At 44.4% G+C, this 15,511-nt stretch overlaps 1 protein-coding gene across 6 annotated transcripts in view; it reads left to right on the top strand.

The window, feature by feature from the left end:
- Nucleotides 1-15,511, top strand: part of TBC1D1 (TBC1 domain family member 1) — a 110,042-nt gene that overhangs the window by 9,847 nt on the left and 84,684 nt on the right. Inside the window, exon 1 of one of the 6 annotated variants that reach the window (XM_082760003.1) lies at nt 13,591-13,723. The exons of the other annotated variants lie outside the window; for them this stretch is intronic. Coding sequence (XP_082616129.1) covers nt 13,658-13,723 — 66 coding nt within the window. The 5' untranslated portion in view covers nt 13,591-13,657. Of the gene's footprint in view, nt 1-13,590; nt 13,724-15,511 lie in introns of those variants that run through there. 6 annotated transcript variants of the gene reach the window in all.

Here is a 15,511-nt window from a genome sequence, read left to right as displayed (position 1 = left end):
CTTCCAAAGTGGGCATCTTTGTTACAAATTGAGGGAGCTGTTTGTTAAAGGTGAGGGAGTTGGGATGAAGAACTTAGCACTATGTTGCTGCAGTTTCTGTTCAGCTTCAGAAGAAAGAAATTTTAGAAGCAGGACCTTTGCAGCCTGTGTGACTAAGCAGACTCCTATGCTGGCACTCCTGCCTGTGAGTTCCTGCAACATCTCCTCTGAAGATTTAAAAGCAGTCTTACAAACTTAGTCTGCATTGTCAGGGTCATATTCTCCTCTGAGCCCAGAACAGACAAAAAATGTTGAACTTTTTTACAGAGCTGAAGCAAACAGGGAAAAAAATAAAAGACACAGTAGTCCAGATAGGTTTGGTCACAGAATTTGCATGTTAGTAACAAGTCCTCATCCAGTGGTCCTGAACATCTAAGCTTTTGTGGTAATTGCACTTCATCTATTTCTATTGGAAAAACAACACTGACAACCAAAGCAGGTTGCTAAGCATAATGCTGTAAACTACAGGAGCCACAGTTCTTTGTATCTTCGCAGACAAACTCATAGCAGGGCTTTATTTTACACGGAGTTCTCAGATTAGGGCATGTCTGACTGCAGATTTGAAATAGAGGGTACGTGTGGCTTCGCAAACAGGTTCTGACTGTATCCACACATTAGGGTAAGCAGAATGAAAGAGGGCAGAAGGCTCTGTAGGAGAAGTAGACTGGGCAGATGAAGACGAAAGCAGGTGAGTAGGAGACTAAACAGTGAAAGCCTTTAAAGAGGAGACAAGAAACTTGGACTTCATTCAGACTGAGAACTAGCACTGAAGGGGATAGAATGTGCAGAAACCAGGAACAGACGGGCCTTTAGCATGAGCATTGCAGATAGATAGCAGAACATCAGCTGTTGTTGGATTATTTTATATACATACAGAGACAGAATACTCACTTGAGTAGTGAGAAACTATCCTACTGTATAATGGGAAAACATTTTGTTAGTGGGAGGTGATTTTTTGCTGGGGAGTAATTAGCTAAAATCTAGAATTGATGGTGCAGTGGAAACATGCAATGTGTTTCCTGGATATGAATGCGGGGCTGTCAGGTTCCTTCTTGATCCATTACCAACACGTCCTCCTTAGAGAAGACATCAGTAGGCAAGTGATTAATGCTAAATAAAGGCAGGGTTCTTAGCCAGGGATTCTTTCTGCTGCTTCTCTTTAGAAGTGAAAGAACAGGCAGTGCCCGATTGTGGTGTTTGCTTCACTCTGTAGGATCTTGTATAATTATTTCCATTGCATCATTACAGCAGCATACAGCCCGCTTCCCGGGCTGATAAAGCAGTGAATAGGGAAGGGTGGAAGAAGTGTTCCTGACAAACTGCTCCTTGGCACATTTCTTAAAAGCAAACTTGTGCATATAGGGATCATTCCACTCCACATAGTGCTAAAAGGAAGAGTTTGCGTTGCCTACAGAGAGCTTCTGCTACGGATCAGGGTTCCCCTTTCTAAGAGGATCTGTTGTCTATAGGATCTGAATCCTTCCTTCCTCCATGTACAACCTCAGTAAATTTCCACTAGTTAAAGTTAGTGAAGTTTTTTATGCTTTCACCCTCACCATGCAAAGATTCTGATGGGGCCTCATGATTAAGTGGTTTCTGCCTGGTGCTGCGGCTGAAGTGTTCATGCATATTCCTTGCAGGTGCTCAGGAATGGAGCAGGACTCAATTATATTGCCCGTGGGGAGCTTGGAGGGGCTGCTAATAGGTCAGAGATGGGGATTATGCATGCCATGTTGAGTAATGATGGTGGAAGCTGGGGGAAAAAATGATCTCTCCAGTAAATCTGTGCTTGCAGAACAGTTCCTTCATTGTAAGAACACGGAGTTGTTGAACAGCTTGGCCAGGGCGCCTGGGCACGATGTGTGCGTGATGGCTCGAATGAGAACCTGCATGCTACCAGCCTGCCTGTCTTCCCAGTGACCTCTGCTCTGAAATTTATTTAGGCTCTACAGAAATGGGATGCCGTTGGCATTGTGGTTGTTGAAACCTGTTGATATTAAACATCACTGGCATTTTTGTCCTATACTTGGGTCGTGGTGGTTTGAAAGGTACAGTGCTGGGAACTGTGGCTGTGTGTTTCCTGAGGCGTGCTGCTTCCTTCGTAAACTCATTGTCCACGAACACATTATCCTTCCATACGACACCTTGCTTAGCACTTCTTTCACTCTGAGGCATGAGAGAGATTAATACCCTGTGTCAGCGTGCTCCTAGCTTCTCCTGAGCTGTCTCCAACAAATACAGAGTAGCCGAAGCATTAGAGGAAGAGCAATTTCTGTTCTCTACTTTCAGTTCAGAAAAGCATTTCTACATCCCATTATGCTGGTTTTAGTTTGATGTATCAAATGATTTGTTTTTCTTAGGTATTTTTAATCTTAACTGATTCATGTTTTGGCTGGCAAGTGAAATATTGGTCACTGCAACGTATCTGAGAATGCCCTGGGCCAGTTGAGATTTAAGGCAGGTGAAACTTGTATTGTCCTCTATTATATTTTTATATTTATTGTCAATAAAGAATGACAGTTCTCATCTCAATGATTTCATGGAAGCCTGATGTGAAGAAGGCATTGTGTCCCTCAGCCTTTTGCATGTCCTGTGTCACCAGCACCCCTGCCCCACTCAGCAGTAGGCCTACATTTCCCTTTGCCTTTTTGTCATCTATGGACTTAGAGAAGCCCCTCTTGTTGCCTTTCACATCCCTCTACAGATACAACTGTAGGTGAGTTTTGGCTTTCCAAGCAATGTCTTTACATCCTTGAGCAGTGTCTCTGTATTCCTCCAAGGTTACTGTCCCTGCTTCCACCTTCTGCATGCTTTGTCTGTTAGAGCTTTGCCAGCAGCTCCTTGTTCATCCATGCAGGCTGCTGGCATTTTTACCTGCCCACTGGGACAGCCTGCTCTTGAGCTGGAAGGGGGCGATCTTTGAGTAACAATCCACCTTCTTGGATCCCTCTTCCCTCCAGAGTCTTTATCCCATGGGACTTTTTCAAGCACATCCCTGAAGAGGGAGGCCAAAATCTGCTCACGTGAAGTCCGGGGCTGTGATCTGGCTCTTTGCCCTGCTTCCTCTTAGGATCCTGAGCCAAGGCTACCTTCAACCTTCACATCCCCAACAAGCCCTTCCTTGGTTGTGTGTACAAGGTCCTGCAGAGCACCTGTCCTCATTGGGATTTCTGTCATTTGGGTCAGGAAGCTGTCACTGATGCTCTTTAGGAAGCTCCTGGACTGTTTATGCCCTGCAGTATTGTTCCTCCAGCTGCTATCAGGATGGTCCATGAGGACAGGGCCTGGGAATGTGAGCCTGCTCCTAGCTGGCTGTGGAGGGCAGTGTCCGCTTGTTCTTCCTGGCTGCAGGGTTCAGTAAGTTCCTGTATGCGGGGTACAAGTCAGCAGACAGCACTGCCACCTCTTGTAGTGAAGCAGATGCTCAGAAAGCTTGACTTTCCCTGTTTATTTCCTTTTGTGATACAAGCAGGAGGTTTAGAGGGTTTGAGGGAGAGCCTAGAAACTTGCGGCTGGTGTCTTCTCAGAAGAAATATTTCTCTGAGATTATCAATGATTATGAAGAGCTGGCGTATGAAGATATATAGAAAGCTTAGTGCAGGTTTTGAAAAGATTAAGGTAAGTTCTCTCTCTTTTCTAGAATCTCCATGCAAGTTGTCCCAGGAGATCTCTAACATATGCTTGTGTGTACCAGAACTGTTAGTGGCACAGCGGGAGAACGCTGGATGGGACTGTTCTTTTCCATGACATGGAGTGGGACTGTTCCTGATTGAAGTGGCCTCCCAGCTGCAGAACACATTCACAAGTCTGCTTGCTGCTTCTAAACCCTCATTCTGCAGTGTCACAAAGCAGGGAGAGGTTTTGGCCCAGGAACTGGGCTTCTGTCAGCTGCGGGCACGTTGCCAGCAGAGTGGCAGTGCCTGCGTTTTTTGGCCCTGCAGTTGCTTTAAGAGCTCCTGCTTCTTAAACAACCTTCACCTGCTTTTATGAGTTACAATAGCTTATGTGCTTAAGGAGATCAGGCTGCATTACCTGCAATGCAATACGCTTTGTTGCGTGCTGTTTGGGAGCTGCTTATGGCCTGGAGCAGCTGGTTTCAGATAATCAACACTTAGGTCTCTGTGAGGCTGCACAGAGCTGAAGTTGGGAGTGAACTTCACATTATTCATCTATAAAAGGAACAGCGAAGGCCCCGTGAACTCCAAAGCAGTTGTTGCGAGGCTTAGCTTCGTGACAGAGGGTTCTTATGCAACTTGTTTTTACATTACACTTAAAGGTATGACCTCATAAGTAGCTCATTTTTAATAGGGCCATTTCCTTTTCTTAATGAATTCAGCAAGGTAACTGTAAATATGGAGGTATTTTGTGTATTATTGCTTGATGAGTCTGGGGAGATTAAAATTTTGCAAGGGGCATAAAACTCTGCTGGAACAAAACACAGTAACTGGCCTTAGTGCAGCTGAGAGCTTGATTTGGCTGTTTTTTTCCCTCCTATTCACATGCACTTTTTTGCTTGCAATTAAGAAGGCTCCATCAGAAACCAAGTGCTAGCATTACTTCTCAGTTTAGGAAGTTTCTCATCTCCCAAATACCAACTGGAGAAATGCATGTTAAAAACAGAAGGAAAACACAGAGCAAAGAATCTAATGCATGCCTGTGCACATATATAGTCTGCTATATGAAGTGGGTGAAAGTTTAGCTCTGTAAACCTTAACAGAGTATCCTGTGTAATGCAATAGCCAGCTCTGCTTTGGCCGTCCTCAGCAAGTAAACGGGCTTTTTGCTCATCCTGAGCCAGCAGCGTAACTGTCGCTGCACCAGCTCCATGCCTGGGGGCTGTTCCAGGGATTTAGGCATGGGAGCTTCCTCTGCTTTCAGGGGCTTTGGCAGTCACTGACCCCATCCCAGCAGTAATGTCCCAAGCCTTTCCGGTGCCATATCGGAATCTAGAGTGACTCTGTGGCATTCCTGGCTCAGCTAAGTTCTCCTTTGTTCACTCCTGTTTTATAAGAAATATTGTATGATTTCCCTCAGCCCCGCTTCTGATTGCCACATGGAGGAAATGATCTGTGCAATGCCACTTCCTGACTTGAAGTCAGAGATAACGTCTTAGCAGGGAAGATGAAATGCATCATATGGGTTGTTAGATAAATGTCTTCTCTCACAGTGGCAGCAATGTATAAAATTGTATTTTCCTGTGATTTCCTCAACCTGCTAAATCCTACCAAAAAATCTGCTCCAGAATGACTATAAAGAATTTTTAACAGGACTTTGACAGTACAGTATTCTGTATCAGAGGAGATTATTTGAGGATTTTTCAACTTAATATTGAAATGTTCTCTGTCTCACCTGATCTGTCATGTATGCTTCATTTTAGAGCCGAAGTTCACGCATGCTGACATTATTGATTGTTCCTTCACCTTTTCTGTTGGGTATTGTAGCAGAAACAACAGTGGAACTGATGCTAAAAAGTAATTAGCAGGCTTGGGACCGCTTCTCTTGGACTACTAACCATTCCTCTTGTCTTACCAGGTCTGATGCTGGTAGTTTGTGAAGTCCGGTACAGGCAATAGGAGCTGTAGGCCATAACGCCCAAGCATCCTCAAGAGTAACAGTAGAGTTTCCTTCTGAAACTTCACGTAGGGAAGAATTGTGGTCTCCATTTTACAGATTGAGACCACAGAAGAGTTCAGGAACCTGTGTCTCACAGTGCAGGATTCATAGCCTCTATCTAAACCCATATCTGTAAAGCATCTTACATTTACACTTACATTTTTCTACACTTATGTTTTTCATCAATAAGAGTCCCTGGAATTAGTGTGCATGCCCAGAACAAATTCTGCCTTGGAAGGATGAAGCAGTTCAGCACCTGTCCTAGCTCTGCTTGGCAGGCTCCTGCTGCCACGGCCGCTGTGAGGATGCTGAGCAGAGCCACCAGGCAGGCTGGAGAGCAGAGCATTTGTACAGGAGGAGGGAAATGGAGCTCATTTCTTCCTCTTGGCCCAGGAAACTAAACACAGGGAATGAGCTCAGATCCTCTTCTATTTCTGTTCATAAGGCACTATTGAGCAACTGCAACACCAGCATGTTCCCAGCTGCCTCTGGTTTTTGTTACATTTTTACACAATTTTGGAGGTTGTCTATAGGCTCTGGGGGGCTTCCTTGCAGAATTCATTCCTTACATCCTTACCTCCTTCCTTCCCTCTCTTGTGCAGAAAATCTTTCTGTCATTCTCCATTCCTTCCAGCATGGAAATTTGATCTGATTTCCCAACAATCTCACCTAGACATTCCCCACACTTTAACAGACAAAGCATACTTGGGCCATAACGTTATAGGTACAGTGAGTGCCTGAAAAACACCATTGATTTAATTCAAGAATGATTTGTGTGTAAGTAGTCATCTACACGTGCAGCATTGTGCACTGAAATGCAATTACATATGGTTTTGTACTACGGAAGCAAATAATTACAGGAGGAGGTTAAGTGTATGTTCCATAGGCTTTGAGAAAGCTCTTTTACACTGTTTTTAAGATTTATTTTTCTATGAATTCTGGGTGCAGTAATTAAGATGGTAGGGGAGTGAAGGTGATGATAGAAAGGGAGAACTGAATTTTATCAGGCCAGGTCCACCTTGACTTTATTTCCAGTATTTGTAAGGCTTCATCCAAGTGTAGGAATCTACAGTCAGTGCATATGATTCAGAGGTCTCCTGAATCATCAAATTAAGTGTCTGCTTTTGCAGTCATCTGTTTGAAAACAGTTTATCCAGAATAACTCTATGAATTATAGTATTTAGGCAGTGGGCCAGATTTTTCCTTTGCATTGAATCACTTGCTTCATCCCGTGTTTGCAGAGATCATAAACCTGTGTGTCCTGAAGATGCATCCTCTGCAGGTACATTGTCAAGTGGTGTGCAGTGTATACTGCACGCTTAACCTCCACCATAATAAGTTCTTACCTTAGTGAGAATGGTGTTGGGAAGCAATTTCCCTAATTCTGGTGTTCCTTTGATCCCATGATTCTACTGTTGTCAAAAGGTGCTTTAGGCCTGTAGATATGGGGTCACATTTTAAAGTCCTGCCATAAAAATTGTCTTGTTTCCTTTCATCTTCTACTAAGCACACATTGACTGACCTGTTTCTTTGCATATCTCCAAAGAGAAGCTCTCCCTTAGCCTAGCCTGGTGCAGCTGCTGGTGCCTGCACTCCCTTGGTTGCTGATCTGTGCAATCCCACTTTTCCCTCTACTCACATATCATGCTATGCTATCACTCACGGAGCCAGCTGAGAGCAATTTAAATATTCCAAAAGAAAAAGAGATGCATTCGTGAACAAATTGCCGTCCTGACCTGATCACAGTACGGCTTCACGAGCACCTTTGTGAGAGTTGGGGGAAGCAAGGCCATGCTTTCCGAAGCAGGTGGCACCTCAGGTCCCTGATTCAGACCTATACTTCCATGGGGTTTTAGTTCAAATGTAATCTGGTGATACTTTGAGTTGCTAATAGCTGTCCTCCCTCAAAAGAGGCAGTTAAATTGTTATTTCCTCTTCTGAGCCATCCCTTGACATACATTCTCAGTGTTTTCCCCTGTGCTGGCATTGATGGTTCTGCAGCCCTATGTTGAGCTGCTTTAGGACTAAAATAGCTGAGAAAACAATAATGCAGAAAAATTGAATTGCTTTCTGCTCCAGACCAGTTCCGCATACCCTGTTAGGTCACCTTATATGTTTTGTCACATTTCACAGATACAGAAACTGAAGTGAGAACATAAAGTAATTTGGGGCAGACTTTTCCTGGCATTTTTCCAAGCAGCTGGTGGAAATAGCGTGCAGCCCCAGAGGTGCCCTACAGGGCTGTGCAGCAAGAACCCTGATGGGATTTTTTACGGTGATCCTCAACGAATGGCTCTATGGGTGGAGGTACACTGGGAAGCATGGAGCCTTACTCAGCCTCAGTACAGGTAACACAGCCCCCTGGGCTCTGGAACAGTCACGGGCCTTGAAATGTGCCCTGCTGGGAGGAAATCGCTGTGTCCCAGCCCAGTGAGCCCGCAGGCGGAGGTGCCTTGCTGAGCAGTCCCAAACAGCACAGGGACAATCTGTGTGCTGGTAAATAGCTTCGTACAGCCTTGTCTCTGCTGCTGGTGCTGTGATGGGAATTGAGAGCTTTTAGTACGCTTCTGTGATTTATACCTAATTGTCTTAGAATTACAAGTGAAGCTGTCTCTGAGGGGTTGAACGTGTTGTGAAAGGCTGTCACATGGCAGTTTCTTCATTTTTGTGGCTTTAGCTTCACTTTGGCACTAACTTACTGGTACTTATATACTGTTACCAAGAACTAAGTGAACCCTCTGTGACCAACTTCAAAAACATTGCGAGAGTCTTGGTGTTGCTACAGTATTCAAATCTGTTTGAAAAGCTTGCAGATAACTTAGTGTAAAAGATGAATTTGAAAACTTGATGGTTTCTAAATCCACACAGTTCTCAAAGAACAATGTAGGTCTTCAGTTGAGAGGCTATGTGTATCCATGCATTTACTCCAGCACTACACATTAGGTTCTCCAGCTTCACAAGTGCTAACAACAACTAAATTGGTACCGACAAAGTGACTCAGCTCACCTTACTGTAAGGTAGGAAGTCTGCCTTCTGCAAAGGTGTTGGATGCAATGCACACAAAGTGAGCGTGTCTCACATCTCCTTGCAACGAAGTACGGGTTGTGCCTGTGCAAAAGAAAGAGAATGCAACCTGGGTTTCTAGATGCGTGTACAGAATTAAGAATTCAGAAAATACTGTTTGATTCATATCAATGTTGAATGTTAGCCTGAACGTAAGATACCACAGAGGATAACTAATCATAAGGGAGCTCTGCCGTGTTTCCTGTAGTTACCCATTGCTGTGGCTTATTAAAGTTGATTTGAGAATAGAGGACGCTTGGAAGAATGCAGCCTTGTTGAATGCCAAATGCAAGTCAGAAAATCTAATCTGGATTCAATAGACAGTTTATATTTTTCATGTAATTAATGATCGTAAGGAATTCAAAGTATGTGCAGTTGCAATGTTTTAAAATCAATTTTGTGCTATGTGGTGCAGTGAGGGTTCTATGCAATTCAAAGCCAGAAAATATGTTTTAGAGGGGAAAATAGAACTGCTTTGGCAAAGAACAGTTTGTGTAAAGAGTCAGTCTTATTTAATGCAGTGTTAGTTTTCATGGCACACCATACAATAACATATTGAAAACAGTGTAATTCAGTTAGTGAAAGATAACATTTTTAAATGGGGGAGATTGCTCTCTCAAATATATGAAAAAACAAAGGCAATAGCTGTCATGTGGGTTAATGCAAAATATCCAGACAAACTCTTGCATAAATCAGGTTTTAGGACTGGGTCCTATGTCAGTGATCTTCCCTCAAGATGAGTAAAACCAAAAACTTTCTCTTTTTCTTTGCTTCACAAGTTTCTCCAAAAAGCTTGGGCTTTAGCTCCCTTGGAGATGCTTTAACATGTACGTTCGTGTTCCTGCAATTTATTCCTTTTTCAGGTTCTAAAGTGGCCCTAATGGATAAATTCAAGCCATACGCATTAAAACACAAAGATGCCAATTAATAAATAATGATACTGAGTAAATCACCCTCCTGAAATAGCTCCTCGTTTTTCCATGCAATCAGCTTGTCATTTAGAGTTTTGCCTGCATGGCCCCGGCATTTCTGCTGTGCCCTCAGGGTCATCAGATGGGGGCTCTCTGCCTGGTGGAGCAGAGACCCCGAGCAGAGGAGGCATATATAACTGCTCTATTTACTGCACTACCACGGTCTCCCATCCCAATATATGTCCAAGTGAATAATGGTAACAAATCACTATCATAAAATGGGTGCTTTCCCTTGCCTGCTATAGACACAGTTGCTCTATATTTCTGTTATTTTACCCTCTCTGAGGACGTCAAGTTATGGGAAGGGTTGTGGGAAATATTTTCCTAAAGGATGATTTGTGTGACTGGACAAACACAGGCTTAAATGGGTATGTGTGCCTGCCCCAAAGGTTGAGCATCGACGATCTGATACGAGGATTGAGTGGATAATGCCAGTTTATCCTTGCCTTGTCCTTTGCAGGAAACTACAGCCCGATGCGTGCTGCTGCTTTCTTTCCCACCCTCCCCCTGCTTTTCCCTGTGACACTAACTGAGATGTATCAGGGTTGTAAAAACAGCTGGGCTGCTGATCCCTCCTGCCTTGGGCGAAGTTTCATCCTTCTGTGTAACTTGTGGAGAGCTTTTAGTTTCCTAAAGCCTCTTGTTTCAGCCTTAACAAATAAACAAGCAAAGAAACAAAGCCCAGCCTGGCTTCAGGCACATGTAACGCGAGCGCGCTTGCAGGTACGTGGCTTCTGATTTCTGTGGTTAATTCCTTGAGAAAGATTTTTCAATGAGACAAAACCACCTTCGAAACCAGATCAAAAGAAAGCAATAGCTGTCGTGCATTAGTGTGTTCAGGATGATTAACACAGCTGATTTAACACCCCTAGTAGGAAAATCGGGCTTATTCCTTTGATTAAAAATGCAAACGGGGGCCTGGCATTTGCCTAGGAAGCAATAACATGCTGAAGTCTTGAACAGCAAAGCTCGGTTCACCACTTTCACTTCTCTGTCCCACTCACCACTTTCAGCCCCTGCTCTAAGGTCCCCAGAGCAAGTAGCTTTTTTCCCCTCTCCCTTCACAACAGTTTGCAGACTCATCACAGCTCGAGCCGAGGTGTTTAAGTGCCACTTAGTGGCTGTCCAGAGCAAATGTAAGATGCTGTGCTAGCTGGGACAGTTTCACCTCTCCTGCTATTCCACCAGCAGGGGAATGCCTCCTTGCCTTATCTTTGACAGCCTAAGATTGTCTGAAATCAATCCAAAAACCCTGGTGGGCTTTAGGTAAGAATTTCAGTGCCATTGAAACTGACTTGTTTCCAAATTTGAAGTTCTGTTTGCGTTCTCCTTGTGCCTTTTTTTGGCAATAAAAACTTGTAAAAGTATTGTGATGAGTTGCTATTTTGCTGTGTGGTGAGCTAGCACAGGACCCAACAGTGAGAAAAGGTGCTGCCTGAGAACCAAAATGCTGGCATTCCTAGAACTGCTAACAAAATGCACTTTATTCTTCACTATTAACACTGGAGGGAAAAAAATAAGGCACATGATTCATTGGCCTTAGTGTTTGGCGTTAGCTGATGTTCTGGGATGTCTGCTCCTTAGCAGGATGGAAGTGAAAACTGACACGTTATGAGCATGATGTATGGATACCTGGTCCTAAGGACCGAGGTTTCTCTTCTCAAAACTGAAAGAACTTCAGAGTGTAACTTACCTCTAAGTTACTAATTCAATAATGAAATAGTTGCATCCAGAGGACAACAGACATGGGAGTGCATGCACTGTTTGTGTGCAGGCCTCCTCTTTGCTTGTAGGAGATTTTCAGTGGGTGCTCTGCAGGTTGTGAACTGTAGAAAACGTGCTTCCAATTTTCCATTAAAATGAAGACTTTTTGCCTTTTTGTTTTGTTTTGTTTCAGCAGAAGCTTTACAGTTGTTGTGTTTTTAAAGAGTACCTGTATGGCAGCTGTGTTTGCAAGAGTCAGAAATGTTCCCAGCAACATCAGACAAATAAAGTGTAGGTTTCGACTTACAGGCTCAAGTTACAGAATGCAAACTGGCAAGATCTCAGGATAAACCCATTCACACAACCTGAGATGGTGAACTTCCAACAAGTCGTATAAGAACTTTGTACATGATAAATTTTCCTTTTGCAAATAACGCGCAGTGCCTTGACTTTTACACACAGAGATATTTCAGTCTGCTCTAAAAGTCTTGATGCCACCTTAAGACAGCTCTGCCACAGCTGAACTAGACTTCCAGGAAGCAGTCTCAAGGGGAGTTCAATCCCAAGTGGGCTGTGAGTGAAGTCAAAGCACATGTATGGGGCTGACATTACAGATATGCAATGAGAGAATGTAGTATGTGTATTTTTTAAAACTCTTTCTGTTTGGCTGTATATTATATTTTTTGGATATTAGAAACAAACTCAGAAAATGAATTAAAGCTAGCCAGAATTTAACTTACAAATCTGTTGTGCTTGAAACAGCAGGCTGAGAATTCACTGGATCCCAGGGTAGAAAACCCTGCTCAGATAAATTCGCAAGCGAACCTCAGAAGTTGGGTCTCTGTGCCTGTGAATGCATTCAAATACGTGAGCTCAGCCCCAGGTTGCAGTGGTATCTGAACTTACCGTGTTCCAAATTAAGTTGTGTTGCTCTCCTCCTCCAGTGCTCCCACGGCAGGCAGATGGGTTGTGAACTGTAGGGTGAGATTGCTAGAGTGAAGAGTCCGGCTGTCCAGCCCAGCCTTCCAGCTGTGTGCGTTATTTTTCCAGAATACCAGAATTCCCTGTTGGTACTGGTAATGCTCAGGAGGGAGGAAACAGCAGAATCAGCCCTTGATTATTTTATTGTAACATCATTAATCTATTTCAATGGGGTAGCACAATCCCAGCTGTATTTGGGGCTTCATTCATGAGAACACGCACGCATTTTCTCAATTTTACCTACTCCAGGAGCCTCGTGGCTGCGAGTTCTAGGATATCTCTGCTGTAAGAAATGATTAAAGAGACCTGCAGGGAGCGAGTCCCTCTTGCCCATGGGGATGGGTGGTTTGGGGAGAGCTGATTCAGCTGCCGAGGCTCCATTGTTCTCGCGGAGGAGCGGAAGCACAGTCAGCACATGTGGCAGAAATGTGCAGCCGTGCCCTCCAGTAACGCATCCTGAGCCCTTTGAAGTGATCCGCCTTTATCAAAACCACAGAAGATCAATAAGGACGAGCCCCGTCGCTGGATTTTATGTCTCCGGCTTGTGTGTTGTATTTCACAAATGTTTTCCAGCGTGTTTTTAGGAGTCAGACAGAACTGGCTTGGGACAGCTACACGCGGAGCGCTGTCTGTGAGGAAACCTGGGGCTGCGAGCTCCTGAAGGAGAAGTTAATGGGAAGAAGTGGGGTTTCAGAGTGGTAGAGACGGTGCCTGAATCCTGGTTTTAAAGGTGTTTTATTGCCGTTTTGTGGCTTTGCTGCTATTGAAACACAGCGTGGCTTAGCCAAAACCAAATAAAATCTGATCCAAGAGCCCAGATCATTGACTACGATGTGCTTCGTAGGTGAATAAGCCCTGAGAAGAGGGTAGGAGGGGGAAATGTAAGAAGCAGTCAGAGAAAAGCGTGTGTGAGGGAGCTCTGCTGCTGAAACTTTCCACTGTTGGGACGGAAGAAGGAATGTAATCAGCGGCACGACACAGCAAGCACAGAACTGCAGAGAGCTCAATAAAACGCCGGTCTGTGGGCATCGTACAAAGTCACCCAGCGAGCAAGTCGCAATACCAGGAGCTTTCCAGGCGCGTTCCGGCTTCCGCACGGCACAGGAAACTTCGAGGGCAGGACCGTGCTGCAGCCCAAGGGAGGGCTGGCGATGGGAAGAGGTGCGGGGCGTGGGCTGGGCCGGGCTGCTCGGTGCACTTTTTAGGTTCCTGCGTTGGGTCCAGCTCTCCCGAGGAACCTGCAGCGAGTGGATCTCACCCCGGGTGGTGCACAGGAGGCCACTGCTATGAGGGCGACGCTGCAGAAACTGAAGCTGCTTCAGCTCGACGCTGGGAAAGAGCAGGACAATGCGGTACTCCCTTCCTCTTCTTGTTTTATCTGTGTTTAAGGTGCATATAGCAACTCGGTCTGGGTTTTTGGTGGGGGCAGGATTAGGTCCTTTTCAGGCAAATAGCTTTTGCACCCGCGTGCTCTTTGTGTGCAATTTGCAGTAGCCCCATGGACAGTAGGTGAGTTCTGGCCCCTGCACCTGCTGAGGTGTAAACCTGGCCTGATAGCCTTTGTCATTTTCAGCAAAAACAAGAATATTATCATTTGATGAGGGAAAAGAAGCGTTAATGCTTAAAGTTTTACTCCAACTACCATTTTTTCCTTCTGTTTGTAGTGAAGTGGATGTTGCTTTAGAATATCTCAACTCTAGTATGCTTTCAGTAGACTCTGTGTACTGCCTGTGGGGACTGCTGCAGAACCCAGCTAGCAGTTGGTGTGATCTTTGCATATATCGGTGCTGTTAGGTTCGTGAAGCTATTAGTTTGTTATGGAGAACTGAGAAGACTGGTTACTTCTCAGGCTCTTCATATTGTGGCATTCAATATGCTTTCCTAGTCTGCTACTGTTGCAACTGAAGTGCACAAAATAATATGGCCAGGGTAGTGGGGCTATTTTCATGTTTATGGTTAATTATGGGAGCAGAGAGCTAGGCTATAACTAAGTACGTGTTCTAAGTACGCATAAAGTATGCATTAAAAATTGTTCATATTGAAACTCATTACTGGACGTCTGTAATACAATGAAGTGCATGTGGACATCTTGACTAACACAAATCCCATTTTGTAGGCATTTGTAGGAACGCTTCACCCACAGCATGTGGAGTATATAAGTTTTATGACTGGTTAAAAGAAACCAAAACACAGTTAAGATGTCACTTTCTGTTCATAGTCTGTTTTTCCTCAACACTTTCTAGAAGTCTCTTACTGCTTAACTTGTCCATTATTGGAAGTAGCAGCGTGTAGTATTTCCATGTTTTTTTCCAGTGTGAGTAGTGCCTGTGCACAAAGGAAATGAGACATTTTCAAATCCAGTGTCCGTCTTCCTATCCGAGTAACTTGGTTTAACTATTTGACTTTCAAGGCCAAGAAACACTTTAAGAGCAACCTTTTAATTGCATTTTAGAAAAGACTTCTTAAATGTCTAGAGGGTTTTTTGCTGGTGATTGCTGTGAGGAAGCAGGGGGAGGCTGGATGAGAAGGGTGCAAAATCCTTCCCTAGACATTTAGCTAATGCCAGGGGATGATAATCCTTGTTTAATTGTCACATCCTTCACATCCCACTGCCAGGGGTGGGGTGGCTGTTGAAATAAGCAGCCTTGCATCATTCATGTTTTAGGGTTTATCCAGTTATGTCCGTGTGTGTGTGCAGGTGTGCATTGTCCCTGTGGGTGCTGCTCTCTCCCCGGAGCTTTCTCAGCAGCTTGAAGAGCTCAGCTAGTTGTTGCTCAGCCTGGTCGCACTGAGAAGAACAAGAAATACTGGCCTCCAGGGAGAAAAACAGGAAGTTTCTAACCGTTTCAGATACAGTCAGGATCTCACTGATGATCTCAAGGGCTCCACCTCTGTCTTTGTCACCGCTTGTTGGCAGCATCCCCATTTGTTCTGAGCTTCGTTCTCTGTTCCTGCAGTTTGCCAGTTTGCACTACCTGTGGTCTACACTTCTTGATCCAGTTTCACAGCTGCTAGAAAATCCTCTGTCCCAAAACAGAGTGAGTGCTTGGAACCTCTGATGCTTCTACGTGCAGAGTTTCCCCTGTTGTTTGCTTGCCACATTGTCCTTTTGGTTTTCTTGCGTCCAGCCATTCAAATTG

The sequence above is a fragment of the Aythya marila genome, assembly GCF_965140915.1.
Source record: "Aythya marila genome assembly, chromosome: 4".
Taxonomy (NCBI): domain Eukaryota; kingdom Metazoa; phylum Chordata; class Aves; order Anseriformes; family Anatidae; genus Aythya; species Aythya marila.
Note: the sequence above shows the minus strand (reverse complement) of the source record. Positions and strands in the feature narration are given on the sequence as shown.